The sequence below is a fragment of the Macaca thibetana genome, chromosome 11 (assembly GCF_024542745.1).
Source record: "Macaca thibetana thibetana isolate TM-01 chromosome 11, ASM2454274v1, whole genome shotgun sequence".
NCBI classification, from domain to species: Eukaryota; Metazoa; Chordata; class Mammalia; order Primates; family Cercopithecidae; genus Macaca; species Macaca thibetana.
Genome location: NC_065588.1, coordinates 17,027,429 through 17,045,600, shown reverse-complemented (window position 1 = coordinate 17,045,600; position 18,172 = coordinate 17,027,429). Strand labels below are relative to the sequence as shown.

Genomic DNA, 18,172 nt, shown 5'->3' with positions numbered 1-18,172 from the left:
CATATTATTTTTATAATTATTTGTATTCATGTGGCAGACTTTCTGTTCATTTTGTTACTTTCTTGACATCAGGGACTTTTCTTTACTCTCTTTGTCTTTTAATTCAATGTTTATACTTCTCCACACACAAGAATTCAACAAATATGTGTTGAATTTTAAAAATATCTGCTAAATATTTAATAACTGAAGTATGACTTTCTTTGTCATTAACATTCTAATAAGAAACATGAATGTCTATGCAAACTCATGGTTTTCCTGGTGTATGTTATAATGCCGGACACCATGTAATAACAATGCTAACATCATTTTATTAATTGGCCTCATAGGATGAACCCAAGTTAATCAAATTACTCAGGTTAAAATACTAAAAGTTAATATCTAACTTACTTTGCTAAATTACCTTCATGGTTCTCACTTCTTCATGTTCGTGATGTCTGTGTTCAAATCGCCTCTTCTGAGACATCTGCAATCACTCTGTAGATCATAGAATTTTTCAAGTCATTTCACCACTTGTAATACAGATTTGTTAATTTATTTCATATGTCTTGTCTCTAGAATGTAATTCCATGAAAGCAGAGACTTTGTTTTGTTTATCTCTGTATCCCAGCACTTAGAAGTGTGGTTGGACTGTGATAGGCATTCAAAAATTATCATTAAATGAATGAATGAGTGAAAACAAAGACGTCTACATGAACACATTTTTGGTATCTAGAACACGACAGAACTATTAGAATGATTCAAGAGGCTTTAATTTAAATTGCAGAAACAGAAAAAAAAAAGAAATCAAGGTGGCAATTAATAAGTCAGCTAGCTAATTTTTTTAACTAATCCAGTCCTTACTGTGAACTTAATTTTTAATTTGTTTAAATTATTCATAATAATAAATTAAATTCAATTAATTTAATAAAGCTAATGGGTTTTTTGCAGCTTATCAGAAAAGGAAAAAATGGAAATAGCATCATGACTTCTAAATCATTGCTAGTTACTTGTTCAAAATATTTTAATTTAGGGCTATGGTATAAGTGCAGAGAGGAAGAAAGAAGGGAGGATATGTGGTTGGAAAGCTGACATTTTTTTAGCCCTCACGGAATGGCATCACCTATATGATCCGCACCAGAACTGACCTTCTAAGGGTCTTACCTATGTATAAACTGGAGAAAATGGTACCAAAATACAACTCTAAGCTACTTAAGCTTGCTGCTCTTAAGGCACTAGGCAAATATATTTAGAGGCATAAAAAGACCCAATGATCCATTCCTGGGTGCTTACACTCTACATATGTTAGATCTCTACAAGTTGACTATAAACTAATTTTCTGATTACCTAGGTCAGTCGTCCCCAATCTTTTGTGCACTAGGGACTGGTTTCGTGGAAGACAATTTTTCCATGGAGGGGATTGGCAGGGGCGTGGTTTCAGGATGAAACTGTTCCATCTCAGATCATCAGGCACTAGTTAAGATTCTCATAAGGAGCATGCAACCTAGATCCCTAGCATGAACAGTTCACAATAGCGTTCGCGCTTCCATGAGAATATAATGCCGCAGCTAATCTGACAGGAGGCGGATCTCAGGCCATCATGCTTGCTCACCCGTCACTCACCTCCTGCTGTGCAGCCAGTTTCTAACAGGTCACACATCAGTACAGGTCCATGGCTTGGGGGTGGGGACCCCTGACCTAGACGATATTTATTATATATAGACAACACATCCAGCAACCAAGCTTCATTATTTCTTAAGTCCTTCAAATTTGGCAACTTATTTTTAAGTTAACAAGCGTTTCATGTACTGACTTCTATGTGCAAAGCACTGTGTCAGACACTAGAGATTTACCAACATACAAGATGCTATCTTTTTATAAGTAAAATGCTGACTAGTGGGACAATGTACAAGGTAACAGAAAATATAATGCAACACAAATAGTATGATAGAAATAAGCAAAGTATAGTACACAAACACATAAGAAAAGTACAGTTTTTAAGATAGCATCAGGGAAAATTATGAGAAGGAGTAGTGGGTAGGCAAGAATAGTTGGACAATGCATGATATATATACCAGCATTCTCCCAAACTGTTGGACATTGCTAGTCCAATAGACCCTAGACTTGTTCTTACCCTACTTTGCTTAGTCCTTTGGGAAGGCATGGCCAGTTTATTAGACTTGTCATAGATTGTGAAATCCACTTGCCATCACTCTGATTTAAGCAGATATGTGTAGGACAATAACAAATGGTGCTAAACCAAAAGAAACATGCATTCACTCACGTGTTCATCGTGGCACTTTTCACAATCACAAAGACATGGAATCAACCTAGGGGCCCATCAAGAGTAGATTGGATAAATAAAGTGTGGTGTACATAAACCATGGAATACTATGCAACCATAAGAAAGGGTGCATGGCAACAACATGGATGTACCTGGAAGCCATTATCCTAAGTGAATTAATGTAGAAACAGAAAACCAAAGGCTAGGCGCGGTGGCTCATGCCTGTAATTCCAGCACTTTGGGAGGCCAAGGCGGGCAGATCACGAGGTCAGGAGATGGAGACCATCCTGGCTAACACGGTGAAATTCCATCTCTACTAAAAATACAAAAAATTAGCTGGGCGTGGCGGCAGGCACCTGGAGTCCCAGCTACTCGGGAAGCTGAGGCAGGAGAATGGCGTGAACCCGGGAGGTGGAGCTTGCAGTGAGCCGAGATCGTGCCACTGCACTCCAGCCTGGGTGACAGAGCAAGACTCCATCTCAAAAAGAAAGAAAGAAAGAAAGAAAGAAAGAAAGAAAGAAAGAAAGAAAGAAAGAAAGAAAGAAAGAAAGAAAGAAAGAAAGAAAGAAAGAAAGAAAGAAAGAAAGAAAGAAAGAAAAGAAAGAAAGAAAGAGAGAAAACCAAATACCTCATGTTCTCACTTGTAAGTGGGAGCGGACCACTAGGCACTCATGGACATACAAATGGTATCAATAGAAACTGGGGGCCTATGTGTGGGAGGTAGGGAGAAAGCCAAGGGTTAAAAAAGTATTGGGTACTATGCTCACTACCTAAGTGATGGGATCATCACCTCAGATCTCAGCATCATACAATATACCCAGGTAACAAACTTACCCGTGTAAACCGTGAATCAAAAAGTTGGAAAAAATGGTGTTAAAGAAAGTTGGGGGGGCAAATGGAAGATGGATAAATAATGGTCCAAAGTCAGTGCAGAGGCTCAGATGAAGGAAAAAGAATGGCACAGGAAATTTCAGGTAGTTCAGTATATCTGGAACATAAAGTTTGAGGAAAAAATGCTGAGATGAAGCTAGAGAACTAAGCTAGACAAGTTGATGATGCGCATTATAAGTGATATTAAGAAGGTTGTATTTGATAATGAGGGCAATGAGGAGTGAACCAACTCTTGTGTCCTTCTGGTTTTCACTCATTCTAATCACACCAGCTCTTTAATCTGAAGTATACTTTTAGTTTCCTTTTTCTCCCAATTCATTGCCACACCCATGATTTGGCCTTTGTCTTGAAGCCATGCCTCACTAGATTGGCCTTTTCCTAAAGACTGCATTTTAGTGGCCTTACTTTTAAATTGATGTTAACAATTTCATTTTTCAACCTCCTATTTCTGGTCTTTCTATAGGACTTGTACATTACACTTAAAAACGAGCTCCTTCTCTTCTGAACTCATCAATTTCTTATCATAACTAATCAATTGCAGTATGACCAGAGTCATGCTTTCAACATTTAGCTTTGATAAATTGTCCCCCTGCATTACTTTAGATCAGGTACATTTTCTATGCTCTAGATTATCTTAGGCCATAGCTTTGACAAATGTTTGGCAACCAGATTTCAAGAGTTGATATTGCCTTTTATACCCTCCTCATTTTTCCTGGGCTCCACTAACAGTTTCCTCCCTGACTAGCAACGTGACCCAGTCAATGCTATACAGTTTAACTGTTTCTGCCCATGCTTCCTCAATCTTGCATCCTCAGGATCCAGCCCATGTGCTCTCCCAGCTTCTGCTAATACATGTTGATTAGGTTCTACAACTCCTTTGAAGTTCCTTTCTACCCTTAATAATCCCAGTACTTTCTCACCTGAATTATACAGTACTTTAACCCTACTTATTGGTCTGGTAACCAAGGAGGGAGGTGAATGCAGGTAGATCCTGAGATGGGAAGCACTGATTTTCTTGCAAAGCAGAGTCCCCTGCAACTGCCTCAAGCAAGGTAGATTGAAGGGAAAGTTGACCTTTAATATGAACCAGTGAGCGACTTCTAAAACACAAATGGTTTGGGGAGATCTTGAAAATCAAGGTTTATGATTGCATTGACTAAAATATTGTAATCACAATTCTCAGGGCCAATTATCAAAGAAGGGTGAATTGTCAAGACCCCACTCTTCCCCCACCATAGTTAGCAGACTTTCCAGGGCTGAGAATTCAACCTTCTTTGGAGCTCTGCCACTGTTACAGTTAATTCCCAAGCTTTTTCCTCACCTTGCTGCACTCCGGTTTCAGATGAATACCTTTATATACCACTAAGGAGGCCTTCTGACTTCCATGCCTCTCCTTCAATTGCTAAATGGTCATCCACAACCTTTGCTGTCTTTTTTGAATGACCCTAAATCTCACTGACCTTCAGAAAGGACCTCTGATTCCATTGTTCTTGTAATTACTGCTCCCTTCACTCTCTCAAAATCTGGAGACATTTTGCTCACCAATGAGTCCTCCTTCACTGTTTTCTCATCCATGTTTTTCCAGCAACTGCACTGCTACAGCATGTGTTCTATCTCTCTCCAGTGCTCCACCTCCAACATCTTGTTTTATGGTTTTCTTCCTTAAACAACTCTTCACGCCAGCTGTCTTACATTGACTTCCCAGAGAAACAAAGTCTGTGTTGAAGATTTGCAGAGTGAACTTTTTGGGGGAGGACCTGAAAGAGTAAAGGTAGTAGGATCTTCCTTTAGAAGTACACTCTTGGCCGGTGCAGTGACTCACGCCTGTAATCTCTGCACTTTGGGAGGCCGAGGCAGGCAGATCACTTGAGGCCAGGAGTTCGAGATTAGCCTGGCCAACATGGCGAAATCCCATCTCTACTAAAAATACAAAAATTAGCTGGGTGTGGTGCATGCCTGTAATCTCAGCTACTTGGGAGGCCGAGGCACAAGAATTGCTTGAACCCAGGTGGCAGAGGCTGCAGTGAGCTGAGATCGTGCCACTCCACCCCAGCCTGGGTGACAGAGCAAGAATCTGTCTCAATAAAAAATAAAAATAAAAAAATAAAAAATAATCTTATTTGCAAAACCTACTTGGCAAAGGACAAGCCTACAGAGAGGGGAGATGAATTGGGAATACTAATGCAAGCTATCACAATCCAGTATCTAGAGTTGGTAAATAAAATTTCTGAAAGAACCAGTGCATCAAATGTACTTGATCATAGGGGAATAAAGTATGATGTGTTGCTGGTTCTTAACAATACACATCACATTTTTGTCTGTATCCTTAATCCGTTTATTAAATAAGCTATAAGATTTCTACTTTTGCTACTTTTAAATTGATCCCAGAGTAGGAGAAAGCACTCCAGCAGATTCAAGCATACAAGCTGCCTTGCCACGTAAACCTTATGATTTAGCAGATACCAATAATGCTCAACGTTTGGCATTCGATAAAGATGTTAAGTGGATCCTCTGGTAAGCCTCAAAAGGAGAATCACAATGCACACTCCTAAGATTCTGGATTAAAGTTACAGCCTCCTTTTGTTGTAAATGCTCTTCTTCTTAGAAGCAACTTCTGGCCCCTAGTAGACCTTTGTAAAGAGTAATCATGAGATGCCAAGAGATTTGGGCTGTCCAACAAGAATGTTATTAGAGGGTCAAAGAGTGGATGAGTTTTGATTTCCCTCGGAGAAGTTGACAGCAGCTTTCTCTTTATGACAGGGCAGTAAGTCATTTCTTAATTGACCCATTTATGCTAAATTATGACAGTTGTATGAAATGCAAGTGTGGGTAGAAAGATCAGAATCCATGCTCAGTAGTAGAAGGAATGGCTGGTACTGATCCTGGACCAACTCCTAGGAAGATCTTTCTCACTGTCCCCTCACTGGACTCTGCATCATGGGAAGACTGGCATCTACAGGTTTTTTTCCCAGGATTCCACATGAGCTGGTTTCTAGTTAAATTCGGTCAATGAGCATCCTTGGCTGAATAGTGGTGAGTAGAAGGAAAGGAGAAGGCAGGATTTTCCTCCTTTCTCTCTGCCAGAAGTGTCTCTAGCAGCACCTGCATCTCAGTGGTTCCTGCTCCTGCCAGACAAACCCACTGTTGAAGCCGTTGCAGGTGAACCTTGTCCCTAGGCTCTAACACCATGTCTTCCCTTTAATGCTTGGTGGTGGCTTCTGTTCCTAACCTGTAGATGGTCTTACCATTTTCTATTTGGCTTTTCATCTCTTCCCTCACTTTTAAATCAATTCACCACATTACACTTCTTGTGTTGGAATAATTGAGGTGATTTCAGTTTTACTGGAGAGATCTCTCATGGGTAAAATAGCTCTGGAGAAAGTGCGTTGATACCCGTGTGTGTTACTTTCACATCGTAACAAGAGAGAACCCTTATTAGTTGGGAAAATGTTAACATAAGAAAAAAACTGCTTTAATAATGCTTTCAGTCTCATAACTTCTTTTTCCAGAAATAAAAGTTTTTCCTAAAGTCTTAGGCAGGATACAAGATTAAAGGGTAGCATTATGTGGTTATTATAACTTCAGTGACTAAAGCAGAAAGTTACGAACAACATTAAAGAGACATAGATTTCTACTTGCAAAAGCAAAAGTTTACTTAATTCAAATGCATGCATTCAATTCAAGCGCTTTTGTTTTCTTTTGTTTCTAATGATAGACAATTTGATAAAAAGCATTACATTCCTTATTTTTTCACATATAACATAGGCCAAATTATGTATTGACTAATATTTGAAAGGTTATTCTAGATTGCATTGGCACTATGTAGATCAAAAAATAATGTATGTAAAACAGCAAAGTACATTATTGCTCTAATGAAGTACTTCATAAAGGAACCACATTTTCTTGATTTTAGATAAAGATATATGAGTGTGAGACATGTCTAATTTCACATGTGTTTCTTTCTAAATCAACTAGAAAAGAACTAAAGAGTGAGTACCTTTCTTGCCAAAAATCATCCATTAAGTGGAAGAGCATTTATGGTATTCCATGATTCTACTTATTTTAGGATCAACAAAGTTTTTGTGCCACTATATTTTTTTCTTCTTACATTTTACTACATTTTTCAGCCAGTATGGTGTACCGTACATGTAAAAACACCTTATTTCTCTATTTGCTACTAGAGTCATGTAGAGTGTTAAAACATACATACCTCCCACTAACTCCACAAAGCATCTAAATAGCTGGAAGTAGGGTGCAAAATTCAGAGACAGAGTATAGCATAGACTGCACCCAAAAAAAGAAGGAAGTTGCTGAGGTCCGAATTAATTGTAGCTATTTTACCTCTAACCTGAGCAGGGAATGATTAAAGAAGCTAAGGGAGGTGAAAGTACAAAGATCACTCAACAAATAGCAAGATGCCCTATTATCAGTAGAATTAATTGTATCTCATTTATGTACAATTAGCAAGTGTAATGAGAATATTTTTAACTTTAAAAACATTCTGTTTACTTGTCTTTTAACACGGAATTCTATTTCAGAATTCTACTTATATATTATTTGTATTTTTTTACTTGAATTGCCACCTACCAAAGTGTTTTTATAAAGATGAAAGTCTACAAAACATAAAGGGTAAAAGTAAAGGGCGTACTCCCATTTTGAAATATTCATATTTATTAAAGATATAGAAACTGAATTTAACACTAACCTTTAAACATTCTTTCTCCAGAACAAAAAACAAGTAAAACAAGAAAAATTGTAAGTTTCTTACTACCAGTACAAAGTTTTCTTGACCCTGAGTTAAAGAAAAATTAAGTAAACAATAATCAAGACAAGGAATTAGTGCCATGAGAGCAGTTTTTAGGACATGCAGAGACATTCATTCCATGGAGGGCTGTTGTGTTTTATCACTTTTAGATACACACTATGGTGATGTGGTTCAGACATACAGCTTTGTGATGCTAAAGTACAGAAAATACTGAGAAATAATTTATAACTCCCTCAGGCTTCCTTTTTCATAAATGCTTTGTCTCAGCTAAGCCTTAACAGTATTGATTTTTCTCATTACAAAATTAATACTTGGGACTTCCAATTCAATATGGTTGATTGGACACTGTTCCTTAAACTTCACTACCTTCCAAAAGTCTAAACTAATAAAAATCTTAAAAACATTAAGGAGGTGCTCAGGGAAAAGACAATAGCAAATGAGAGGGGCCAACGAATTTTTGGAATATAAAAGTAAACATAAGGGTGCTAACTGGCTAAGTAGACAAGAGAATGCTGAAACCTATGTATATACAGAGAAGAGAGTGGAGAGAAGCAAGCCCAGTTTCCCTGTAGAATGTTGAAAAATATCAGGTATAACGAAACCCAAGGGTTATAATGGTTTGTAGCCTGAGAACTGGTTGAGAGTTTATACAAGCAGCAGCTGGACTCTTCAGTAGGTCCTAATTACTTTGCAGGTATCCAGTCTCCCAAGCATTAATCTCTACCCAGACAGTCAGCCCACCGTTATCCCCCATTCTCCCCAGACATGGAACCAGAGAGTTTCAGGGCCAAGACCAAAAGTAGTCAGAGTGAGAGGGGTTGATTAAAACAACAACAACAACAACAGACGGGTGAACCAATCTTTGAAGTTCTCCAAACAACATTGAGACTCTTGATCTGATTACTCCAGAGCAGGGATTCTTGAGGGAGTGGTGATTTGGAAATGGTAGGGTGCCGTGATGTTTGGGGGAGCACTGCTGCATTAAATAGGTAGGAGTCTCTGATGCTAGACATTCTCTCATGTACAAAACTCCTCACAATGAAGAGTTTTTCCACAACGAAGAGTTATTCCATCTCTAAAGACTTTCTGATAGCAAAGTAGACAATAATGTAGAAAATAAGAAAAAATAAGTTATATGAATCTAAGAGCTAACTGCATTTTACATATAAACATACAGATTTTGACATATAAAATATATATGTTGACATATCCTTAACATAGACTACATTTTTTAAGATTGCAATTTTTAAATTGAAGAAAGATTGTGTATTGTTTGTTTTTGAGTTGAACCAAGAGTTTGTCACCATTTCATAAAATCATATCACACGAACAATGCTACATTGTCTCTCCTGGGTATATACCCAAATGAAATGAAATCACCACTTTGTAAAGATATTTGCACTCCCATGTTTATTGCATTATTATTCACAATAGCCAAGCTATGAAAACAACCTAGGTTGTTTTCATTTAACATAATGAATATCTAAAGGCAAATGAATAAAGAAACTGTGGTGTTTATTCATATAGTGAAATATTATTCAGCCTTTAAAAAGGAGGCGATCCTGCTGTTTGTCACAACAAGATTGACAATTTATGCTAAGTAAAATAAACCAGACATGGAGAGAAAAATACTCCGTGATCTCATTTATGTGTAGAATCTAAACAAACAAACAAAAAAGGTCAAATATACAGAAATAGAGAATAAAACAGTGGTTAGTAGGGTCAAAGTCAGTGGCAGGAAATAGGGAAATATAGGTCAAAGGATGTAAAGTAAGTAGCAAATATGCAGGAAGAACAAGTCTAAAGATCCAATGTACGACATGGTGAAATGTAGGTAATAAAATTGTAGTGTATATGGGATTCATACTAAATGAGTAGGTTTTAGCTGCTTTTGCCAAAAAAGAAAAAAAAAGAAATGGCTAACTATGGGAGATAATGGATATGTTAAATTGTTTCACTATAGGAATCATTTTGTCATCTGTATGTATCCCATAACATCATATTGACTATAAATATACACAGTAGGATTTATTTTTAAAAAATAGCAATGCTACTCATGATATTTAAGATGTCAATATTAAGCACCAGCACACCTATATCAGTCTATATTTATAGCTGCCACCCACACAGAGATTCTACATGTATATGCAAGCATCTATTTCATTATATCCACAGTAAAGTGTAAAGTAGTTATGCCTGATGATTTACAAATTGAAATACATATTATTTTATTGTAAGTCACTTTCTGCTTACTTCTTTTTTACATTACAACTATGGTGTGATATTGTTATTGGTGAAATTATATGTGTTGATATGTTAGAGTATGCTATAATTTACATCCCAGGGTAATAAGTACAGATTTATAAAATATTTGCCTTCCTTTTTTTTTTTTAAAAAAAATTGAGCATTATGTTTAAATGGGATTGAGAATCACTTCCCCAGAATGAACTCACTCCTTGAAAATTCTTTCTCTAAACACAGTGTTCGATTACTATTTTATTCTTAAATGTGGGCTGTCAGGCAACTGCTACCAAATTTGAGAAGTCTCTAATGAAAAAGAGACCAAAACAAAACAAACAAAAGCCTTTAAAAAAAAAAAAATGGAAAAAAAAAATAAAACAAAAGAAAATGAAGACTAGATAACTTTTTTAGAAGGGCATGTGTCCACGCACATGTGTTTGTACAAACAGCTTCAGATCCTAAACTGTGTGGTCCAGAGATCCTAGGGAGTCCCTGAGGCCCTTTCAGGGAGCCTGCAAGGTCAAAACTATTTTCATAATAATACTAAGATATTCTTTTCTTATTCACTCTCATACTCTCCTGGGTGTATAGAGGAGTTTTTCAGAGGCAATACAATATGTGATATCACAACAAATTGAATATAGAAATAGCTATGAGAATCCAGCCCTTTTCTGTTAAACCAGATATTCAAGAGATGTAAAAAAAATGTATATATTCAAAAAGTTACTCTTCTCATGATATTCTTTTTGTGTTAGAAAATATAGTTAAATTTTAGAAGTAATATTTATGCTAGCATGTAATGGGTTTGTTATTATGTTTAAATGAATAAATGTTTTACATACTGCTCAGCTTTAATTTCTAATAATTAATTTCTAATATATTAAATATAAATGTATATAACCTACATAAATAAAAGCTTTTTGACATCCTTAAGAATTTTGGGTATTTGGGTTCTTAAGACCAAGATATTTGAGCACCATTGATATATAACATATAAAGTATATATCATTCATATGTGTGTATACACAAAATACATGTATATATTTGTGTACATACAATGCATATACACATATCTATTTACAATTTTTTTAAAAGTTCTTTCAAACATGAAATAAAAACAGAATATCATAATAGAGAAACAACCAGAGATAAACATGTATATTTCTTGTATATTCAAGATAAAGTAAAAAAATTTCTTTTTAAAAGTTAGAGCTGAAAACCATGATTAAGTTCTCATAATAAATAGAAAAGATGAAGTGATGGAATAAATAAGAGGTGAGATAAGAAAATAAGAGAATAAGTCCAGAGGTTCCAAGTATCCAGTAATGAAATTTTCAGAAAGAAAATACAGAGCAAGAATTCAAAGAAACTATACATAAGATTCAAATAACCAAAGGACACAAGTAGCCAGATCAAGTGCCAGACACAATAAATGAAAAAATGTCACCCGTATGCATCATCATTCAGGCTCACACATTGAGAATAAAAAGATCCTAAATCTTTTAGAAGGAAAAAATGTGAAAGATCAGAAATAAAAGTGGCAATATTTGAAACTAGAACAAAATGGAGAAATAGCATAACCTTTGGATTGAATATTATTTCATGCTGGAATTGTGTATTCAAACTGTCAGTCAACTGTTTGGATAAAATAATGACATTTCTACACAGGCAATATTACCAAAACTTCACCTTGTGTACCTATTTCTAAGTAATATTCTGGAGGAACAGGTAGTAAACCCAGAAACGTGAAGGTAAAATGAATTTAAAAAATCAAAGAAGCGCCCCAGGACTGGCATACACTTCCAGGGTCTGCAGCAGGCTGGGCAGAAACCTGGCCAGAGAAACCAGGACGTGGAGCTCCAGGAAAGTGCCTCAAGGAAAAGTAATTCAACCTGTGAACTTTCTTTAACCAGGTGCAAAATTGTAGTGAGAAGGTATTTGCAGGTTAGGAAGAATATTGCCTTCTATAGAAAATTAATCACATTTAGAAATGAGAAAATAATTAGCCAAAGCAGGAAAGGTTGAAATGAAAGAGAAAGCAATCATAATACAGCACTCTCAATTTATGTGGACTGTAGTTTAACAAAAAAGGAGTATGCCCTTTCAAGTCAGTTTCAGCCAAAGTCTCGTAAACTTTCTGGACAACAGAAATGCAGACAAGGTCCATAGTCAGAAATAAGAGCAGCTAACGTGAATGCCTGGAGACCTAGATTCAAACATGCACCAATCTGTGTGTATGAATTTCAGAATATTTTAAGTGAAAGTAGCAAGGTATAATTTCATATTTATGAAATTAAAATAAAATTTTACATACTCTTTTATAGTATAATAATGATGATACTTCATACTTTTAATCAGACAATCTGAAGCACTTTATAAACATTAGCAAATTAAGTCTCACAATACCCCATGCAGTAGTTAAGAATAATCATTCATTATATACTCAATAGTTAAAATGAGACATCAAGAGATTAAGTGATTTATTTCAAGATCATACATTCCCTGAGTTCTAGAGAGAATATTCAGCTACAATTTTCCCTCTTTTGCTATAGCTCTCAATATTCTCTTGCCATTTGTATCATTATAGAGAAGATGCTATACTCTCTATTTCATGTAATTATCTAGGTGCAAGGTCACCTGCTCATCTTACTTCTTTATTTGTGAAGATTCCATACCTCCCCATTGGTAGAATACAAGATAAACACACTTCTTACCAATTTCTCCTCTAGAGTAGTTTTTCAGTGTATTTCTTAATATAAGTTTTTCCCACATAAGCATATCACCAGGATAGAAATCTACATTTAACCATTTCTGCTTTGAAAAATCCATTCAACATTTATTAACCCAATATTTATTAAGTGATTTTCTATGCCAAGCCCAGCCGACTGGATTCTTACCATCACAGGTCTTAGTGTCTACTAGGAAAGAAAGAATATTTTTAAAAGCAATTATAGTCAAGCCGGCCAAGAGCTACGAAGAGGTAGTATAATACCAAACAACTAGGAAAACCATACCTAGATTAGAAGTTACTGCACAATAGTCTTCCTAAAGCAAATGACTTCAAAGCTGAGGTCTGCAAGATGAATAAAAATTAGCCAAGCCAAAGCAGACAAGAGAGCTCCAGTTAGAAGGGAATACTCACGTAGCAGCCCAGAGATGAAAGATCCTGCTGTGTTCAAGAAGTTGAAAGATACTCAGAGCAACTGGAAACAGAATGAACATGAGAAGAAGTGGATGGAAACAAGGCTGTAGAAATGGAGATAACAGCATGTTAAGACATGTTAAGGAATTTAGATTTTTCTAAAAGCAATGGGCACCTCTGAATGATTTTAGGCAAGAGGTCATGTTTGTGTTATGAAGCACCATTCTGGCTGCTGCATGGGTACAATGGGTTAGAAATGTGCATACTGGTGGCAATTAAGTGCCCCTACTGTGCTCTGGGCTAGAAATAATGGTAGTCTTTACTTCTGTGAAAGAGAGTAAAATGACAGTGGAGAAAAAGAAAATATATTCAAGAGATATAAAGAAATTGAATCAAGAGTGATTGATTAAATATGAGGATAAAAGAGAAAAGAGAGGCTCAGAAAATTTTCAATTATTCCCAACAGAATAAAAGACTACAGAAGAAAAAAGAAGCTTCTATCTTTGTCTGTGAAACAAAAGTTAGTTCTGTGAAGTTCAGAAAACAGGAAGAAATTGAAATGCTATACAAAACACTAAAGATGAAAGAGGGGTATTGGAGTTAAATATTTAAGGGTTTGACATTATTTGGGGGAAGAATAGAATGGGAATGAATGACTTTGGACTTAAGCGTACATGTTAAAATGTAAGGAGAAGCATTAAAATAGTTGAAACATAGTGATTAACTTTCAAACCACAACTGATAAATACGTAATCAAAACTGTTAATTTTTCTTACACTGTAATCAATGAATAGAGACTATACAATTGTTTTCAAGTCTACTTAGAACATTCATAAAAATTGGCCATCTGCTATGTAAACTCAACAGGATACTCACAATGAATTCAAAGAAAGAGCAGAGTAAGCTCAACGTTGAAGAAAGAGTCCATAACATTTCAGATAAAAAAATTCAAAAAGTAAAAAACAGCCAAATAAAAACCAATAAAATAATTATTAAAACTAAAAGATGTTTCTTTGAATATTTGTAAAATACGTATTTTTTTTAAAATGCTAGTAAGATTGATTCAGAAAAAGGGAGAAAAGTCACATTAACAATAATTGTGTACATACCTCTATACTTTGCTTTGCTTTAAGAAAGATGAGGTCCCTTGGAATTCTTTTGTGATGTGGCTTTGAAGTTGTTTTGCATCGTTTTTGCTGGCCGCAGACAAGGTGAAGGAGAGTGTCTCTCTAGTGTTTATTTGCTTGTTGTAGGAAGCATAATATTGGCTCACCTTGCCTTTCAATCCACAACCCATCCTTCAACAGATACAGGAAATAATTAGGTTTATATGGTAGAAGTACAAATGAACTATACTGCCACTGTCTGGGTACCCAAGAATAAATGAATGTCTTTTTAAAAAAAAAAAAAAAAAACAAAACACCTGACACAACAGGTTAAGAAATCTGAGCAGTATCCCAGATTATAAAGGCGTGCCAGAACATACCAGAGTGTTCTGATTACATTACCCTTTCTTGCACAAACCTCAATTCCTTCTCTTCTCATAAAACACTGCACAGAGGAAAGAGTATCACTGTTCAGACACCTACATGAACTGCTTTAGTTTCTCTCACCTTTTCCAAAGTTACAGGCAAAAACCCGTAGTATCTTTATAGTACCCCTTTCAGTTTTTTTTGTTGTTATCTTCCCAACTTTCTATTTTTCTACTTCTAAGAATTTGTAACACAGATGCTGAGAAAGAAGGATAAAACTCCACTGGCATATGTGAGGTGATATTAGGGCAGAGGTCAGCAACATTTTCTGGAAAGAAACTTGTTTGTAAATACCTTAGTCTTTGCATGTCATATAGTCTTTATTGTAACTACTCAACTCTGCCGTTGTAGTGCAAAAGCAGCTTTGGACAATATGTAAACAAATTGGTGTGGTTGTGTTCCAATAAAATTTTATTTACGAAAACAGGTGGTGAGACAGATTTGGCCCAGAGGCCCTAGTGTGCCCGCTCCTGTATTCGAGGCATCTCAAAAGTCCTCCAGTTTTTAGAAAACAAAAATATCTTTTTCTTCGGAATTTCCGAGATCTACATTTTCTTTATCAAAGACAAAAGTTTTTATTTCAAAATTATGGATAATATTTGAATTGCTAACACTCACAGTAAGGTACGTGTGACTAATAGCCAAATTTTTCCTGAAAGACGGCTTCTGTATTCAAGAGGACTATGCCCCTGAGTTGGGGGAACGGACTCCTAAATGGTGCAACACCACTCAGATAGGGGAGGTTCAAGAGCCCTGAAGTCCAAGTAGTGCATACTTAGGTCAAAACTCATGTAAGTGATGCATAATGGACAAAGGATCTTATCAAAATAAAATCTAAGGGCCAAGAATTCATAATTGCAGCCTCCTATCTTTTCAGCTTACTCCCATGAGTATCCACTTCTTATGAATCTTTTTTTTTTTTTTTCAATCTTGGGTTTATTCAACACAATTCTTCCACTCTACACAACAAAGTACAAACACAATGTCATCTAAAACGCTACAAAAGTATAAAACTCAAAGAGAAATTTTATAGTACTGACTGTACAAGAAAAGCAAAAAAAAAAAAAAAAAAAAAAGCAATGTACATGTTGCCAAGATAACCTGAAAGACCACCATGAAGGTCAGGCACGACCATGGTTGCGTGATGATCCCGCTGGCTCTCACTCGCCAATTTCAGAGTAGGGTGGTGGGGTGGGATGTGTGCATGGATGCACGGACAGACAGAACCGTGCACAGAAACTACCATGGGTGAAAGAATCATTGGGGGGGGGGTGTGACTCTTGAAGTCGGAAGAGGCCTCGAGAGGCCGGGCCTAACAGAGTTGGCAACTGGGACGGCTCCCTTTCCAAAAGGACACTGCCCAGCAACAGCAAGGGCACGGCCTGGCCACCATCTCAGGTCACCAGGGAAGGGAAAAGTGTGCTCCCAGGCAGGCAGGGTCACACCACCCCCAGAGCCTCACTTGTCCCTGGTGGTCCTGCCACTGAACTGACTCTTAGAAACTGCAAACGGGTGAGCTTTCTAGCCAGAAAACCGGAGGGAATCTTGACAGGCACACAACACCCAAACCAAAAGCACTTCTGCAGCCAGAGCCCGGCCGGCAGAGGGGTGCTGACTGCTGCCTGCAAATTCCGCCCGAGTGAAGGGTTTGCTTTCCTACTGATCTTCCTTTGGCTAGAAAAGTGATAAAACTGAGCTGGGTGGCGTATAAGTTACAGGGGCGAGAGCTTCAGTGGCCTGTTTATCCGGAGGAGTTGGAACTGGAGCGGCTCCTGTGGCGGCGGCGGCCCGGGGAGCATCATCTCCGGCGCACGCGGGACCTGCGCCTCGGGGAGCGGGACTTTCTCCTCATCCGTGGGGGAGACCTGCGCCACGTGGGCGGTGGTGGCAACATTCTCCTGGGAGGGCTGAATCTCCTGAGGGGTGGCCTAGGCCAGGGGGCCAGCACGGCAGTGGCAGTGATCTCCTGACCATCGATTTGTCCTCCATCCATGTGCTTCAGCGCCTTGTCAGCTTCATCTGGATTCTCAAACTCTACGTATGCATAGCCTTTGGACAGATGGGGATGCATCCTTTCCACGGGCATGTCAATCATTTTAATTTTCCCATAGGTGGAAAATATCTCCCTGATGTGATCCTTTGTCACATTCCTGGTGAGTCTCCCAATATGCACTTTGGTGGGCTTAGAAGATGGGCTCCGCCTTTTCCTCTCCTTTTCATCTCTTTCAGGTGGTTTGGTTTTGGAGCGGGAGCGCCTCCCGTTGTCTTGTCTGCGCCGAGAAGGACTTGGAGAGCCGGAAGAGCTGCTGGAGCTGGAGCTGCGGGAGGTGCTGGAGCTTCCTGAGCGGCTGGATGCTGAGGAAGAGCTGGAGCCACTGCTTGAGCCAGTGCTGGTGCTGGAGCCTGAACTGGAAGCGGAGCTGGACCGAGATCTGGTACTGCTGCTGCCACCGGAAGCGCTGCGCCTCTTCCGGGTTTTGTCCCGGCCGCGATCCTTCTCACTCGACTCCTTGGTGGCCCCTTTATCTTTTGAGCGATCCTCGGACCTCTCATCTGAACGGTCTTTGCGTTTGGTAGGTGAAGGAGCCCTAGTGCTGGACTTTTTATTTTCTTTGACTCCTAGCAAGCTCTTCTTTTTCACTCCTGATAAATCCATTCTCCCCTTCTGAGGCGTTCAAAGCAGCAATGGCGGCCTCACTTATCTGAACTCTCACTTCTAACTTGATTCTGAGAAACGATCCCTAATCGATTGCAATTTACGCCAAAGAGCAGCGTCTTCCCGCCGCCACCACCACCTCCTGCTTTCCTCAGCCACCGAGGCCGGCGCCGCTCTGACGTTCTCTTATGAATCTTAAAGCCTCACTGAGATGTTCAACCGGTGGAACATAAGTTTTCACTGCATATTACCCTGTCTTGTCCTTACTTCCCTGCTATCTGTTTAAATAACTTGGTCTAACATAATCATCATTATTTTGCATATAACTTTCTCTCCCTTGCCTCCTTCTCCTTACATGTGTGCAGCTGGCTAATCTGCTATCCGAGTTAAATCTAACTCCTAACCTATTCTGTGTCTTTATCTAAGTTCCCAATTCTAACAAATCTCACTTTAAATTTTCAACTGCAAACTGAATGGGTTCCCCATCCTGCCCGGTATTCTCCATATTCTTCAGTCAGCTTTTTCTCCTTTCTCTGAGATCCGCTTTTCTTTGTACTCATACCTCTGACACCCTGTATTAGTTTTTCTATGATTAAGTAACAAATTACCACAACTCTAGAGACTTAAAACAACACACATTTATTATCTCACAGTTTTTGTAGTTAAAAACCCAGGTATGGCCTGG

At 37.9% G+C, this 18,172-nt stretch overlaps 1 protein-coding gene and 2 long non-coding RNA genes across 3 annotated transcripts in view; all 3 read right to left on the bottom strand.

Moving 5' to 3' along the window:
- Positions 1-531, bottom strand: part of LOC126931363 (uncharacterized) — a 41,798-nt gene extending 41,267 nt beyond the window's left edge. Inside the window, exon 1 of the long non-coding RNA XR_007717836.1 lies at positions 401-531. This is a non-coding gene — a long non-coding RNA (uncharacterized LOC126931363). The remainder of the gene's footprint in view (positions 1-400) is intronic.
- A 1,544-nt stretch (positions 532-2,075) lies between these two features.
- LOC126931364 (uncharacterized) lies at positions 2,076-4,908 on the bottom strand. The gene is made up of 3 exons (XR_007717837.1): positions 4,694-4,908; positions 3,095-3,248; positions 2,076-2,306 (listed from the first exon to the last, which is right to left on the bottom strand). It is a non-coding gene; the product is annotated as an uncharacterized LOC126931364 (long non-coding RNA).
- An 11,257-nt stretch (positions 4,909-16,165) lies between these two features.
- Positions 16,166-17,667, bottom strand: LOC126931351 (RNA-binding protein with serine-rich domain 1-like). Its single transcript, XM_050749485.1, has 2 exons — positions 16,803-17,667; positions 16,166-16,675 (listed from the first exon to the last, which is right to left on the bottom strand). The coding sequence occupies exons 1-2, from the start codon at positions 17,485-17,487 to the stop codon at positions 16,506-16,508; spliced, it is 855 nt and encodes a 284-aa protein (XP_050605442.1). The 5' UTR covers positions 17,488-17,667; the 3' UTR covers positions 16,166-16,505.
- Between the last annotated feature and the right edge of the window lie 505 nt (positions 17,668-18,172).

Bases quoted from the DNA above. Each gene is read 5' to 3' on its own strand.
- LOC126931351 (XM_050749485.1), bottom strand. From the start codon at position 17,487: ATGGATTTATCAGGAGTGAAAAAGAAGAGCTTGCTAGGAGTCAAAGAA. The intron at 16,676-16,802 runs GTCAGGAGATCA...ACGGATGAGGAG, and splicing joins GGATGGAGGACAAATCGATG to AAAGTCCCGCTCCCCGAGGC.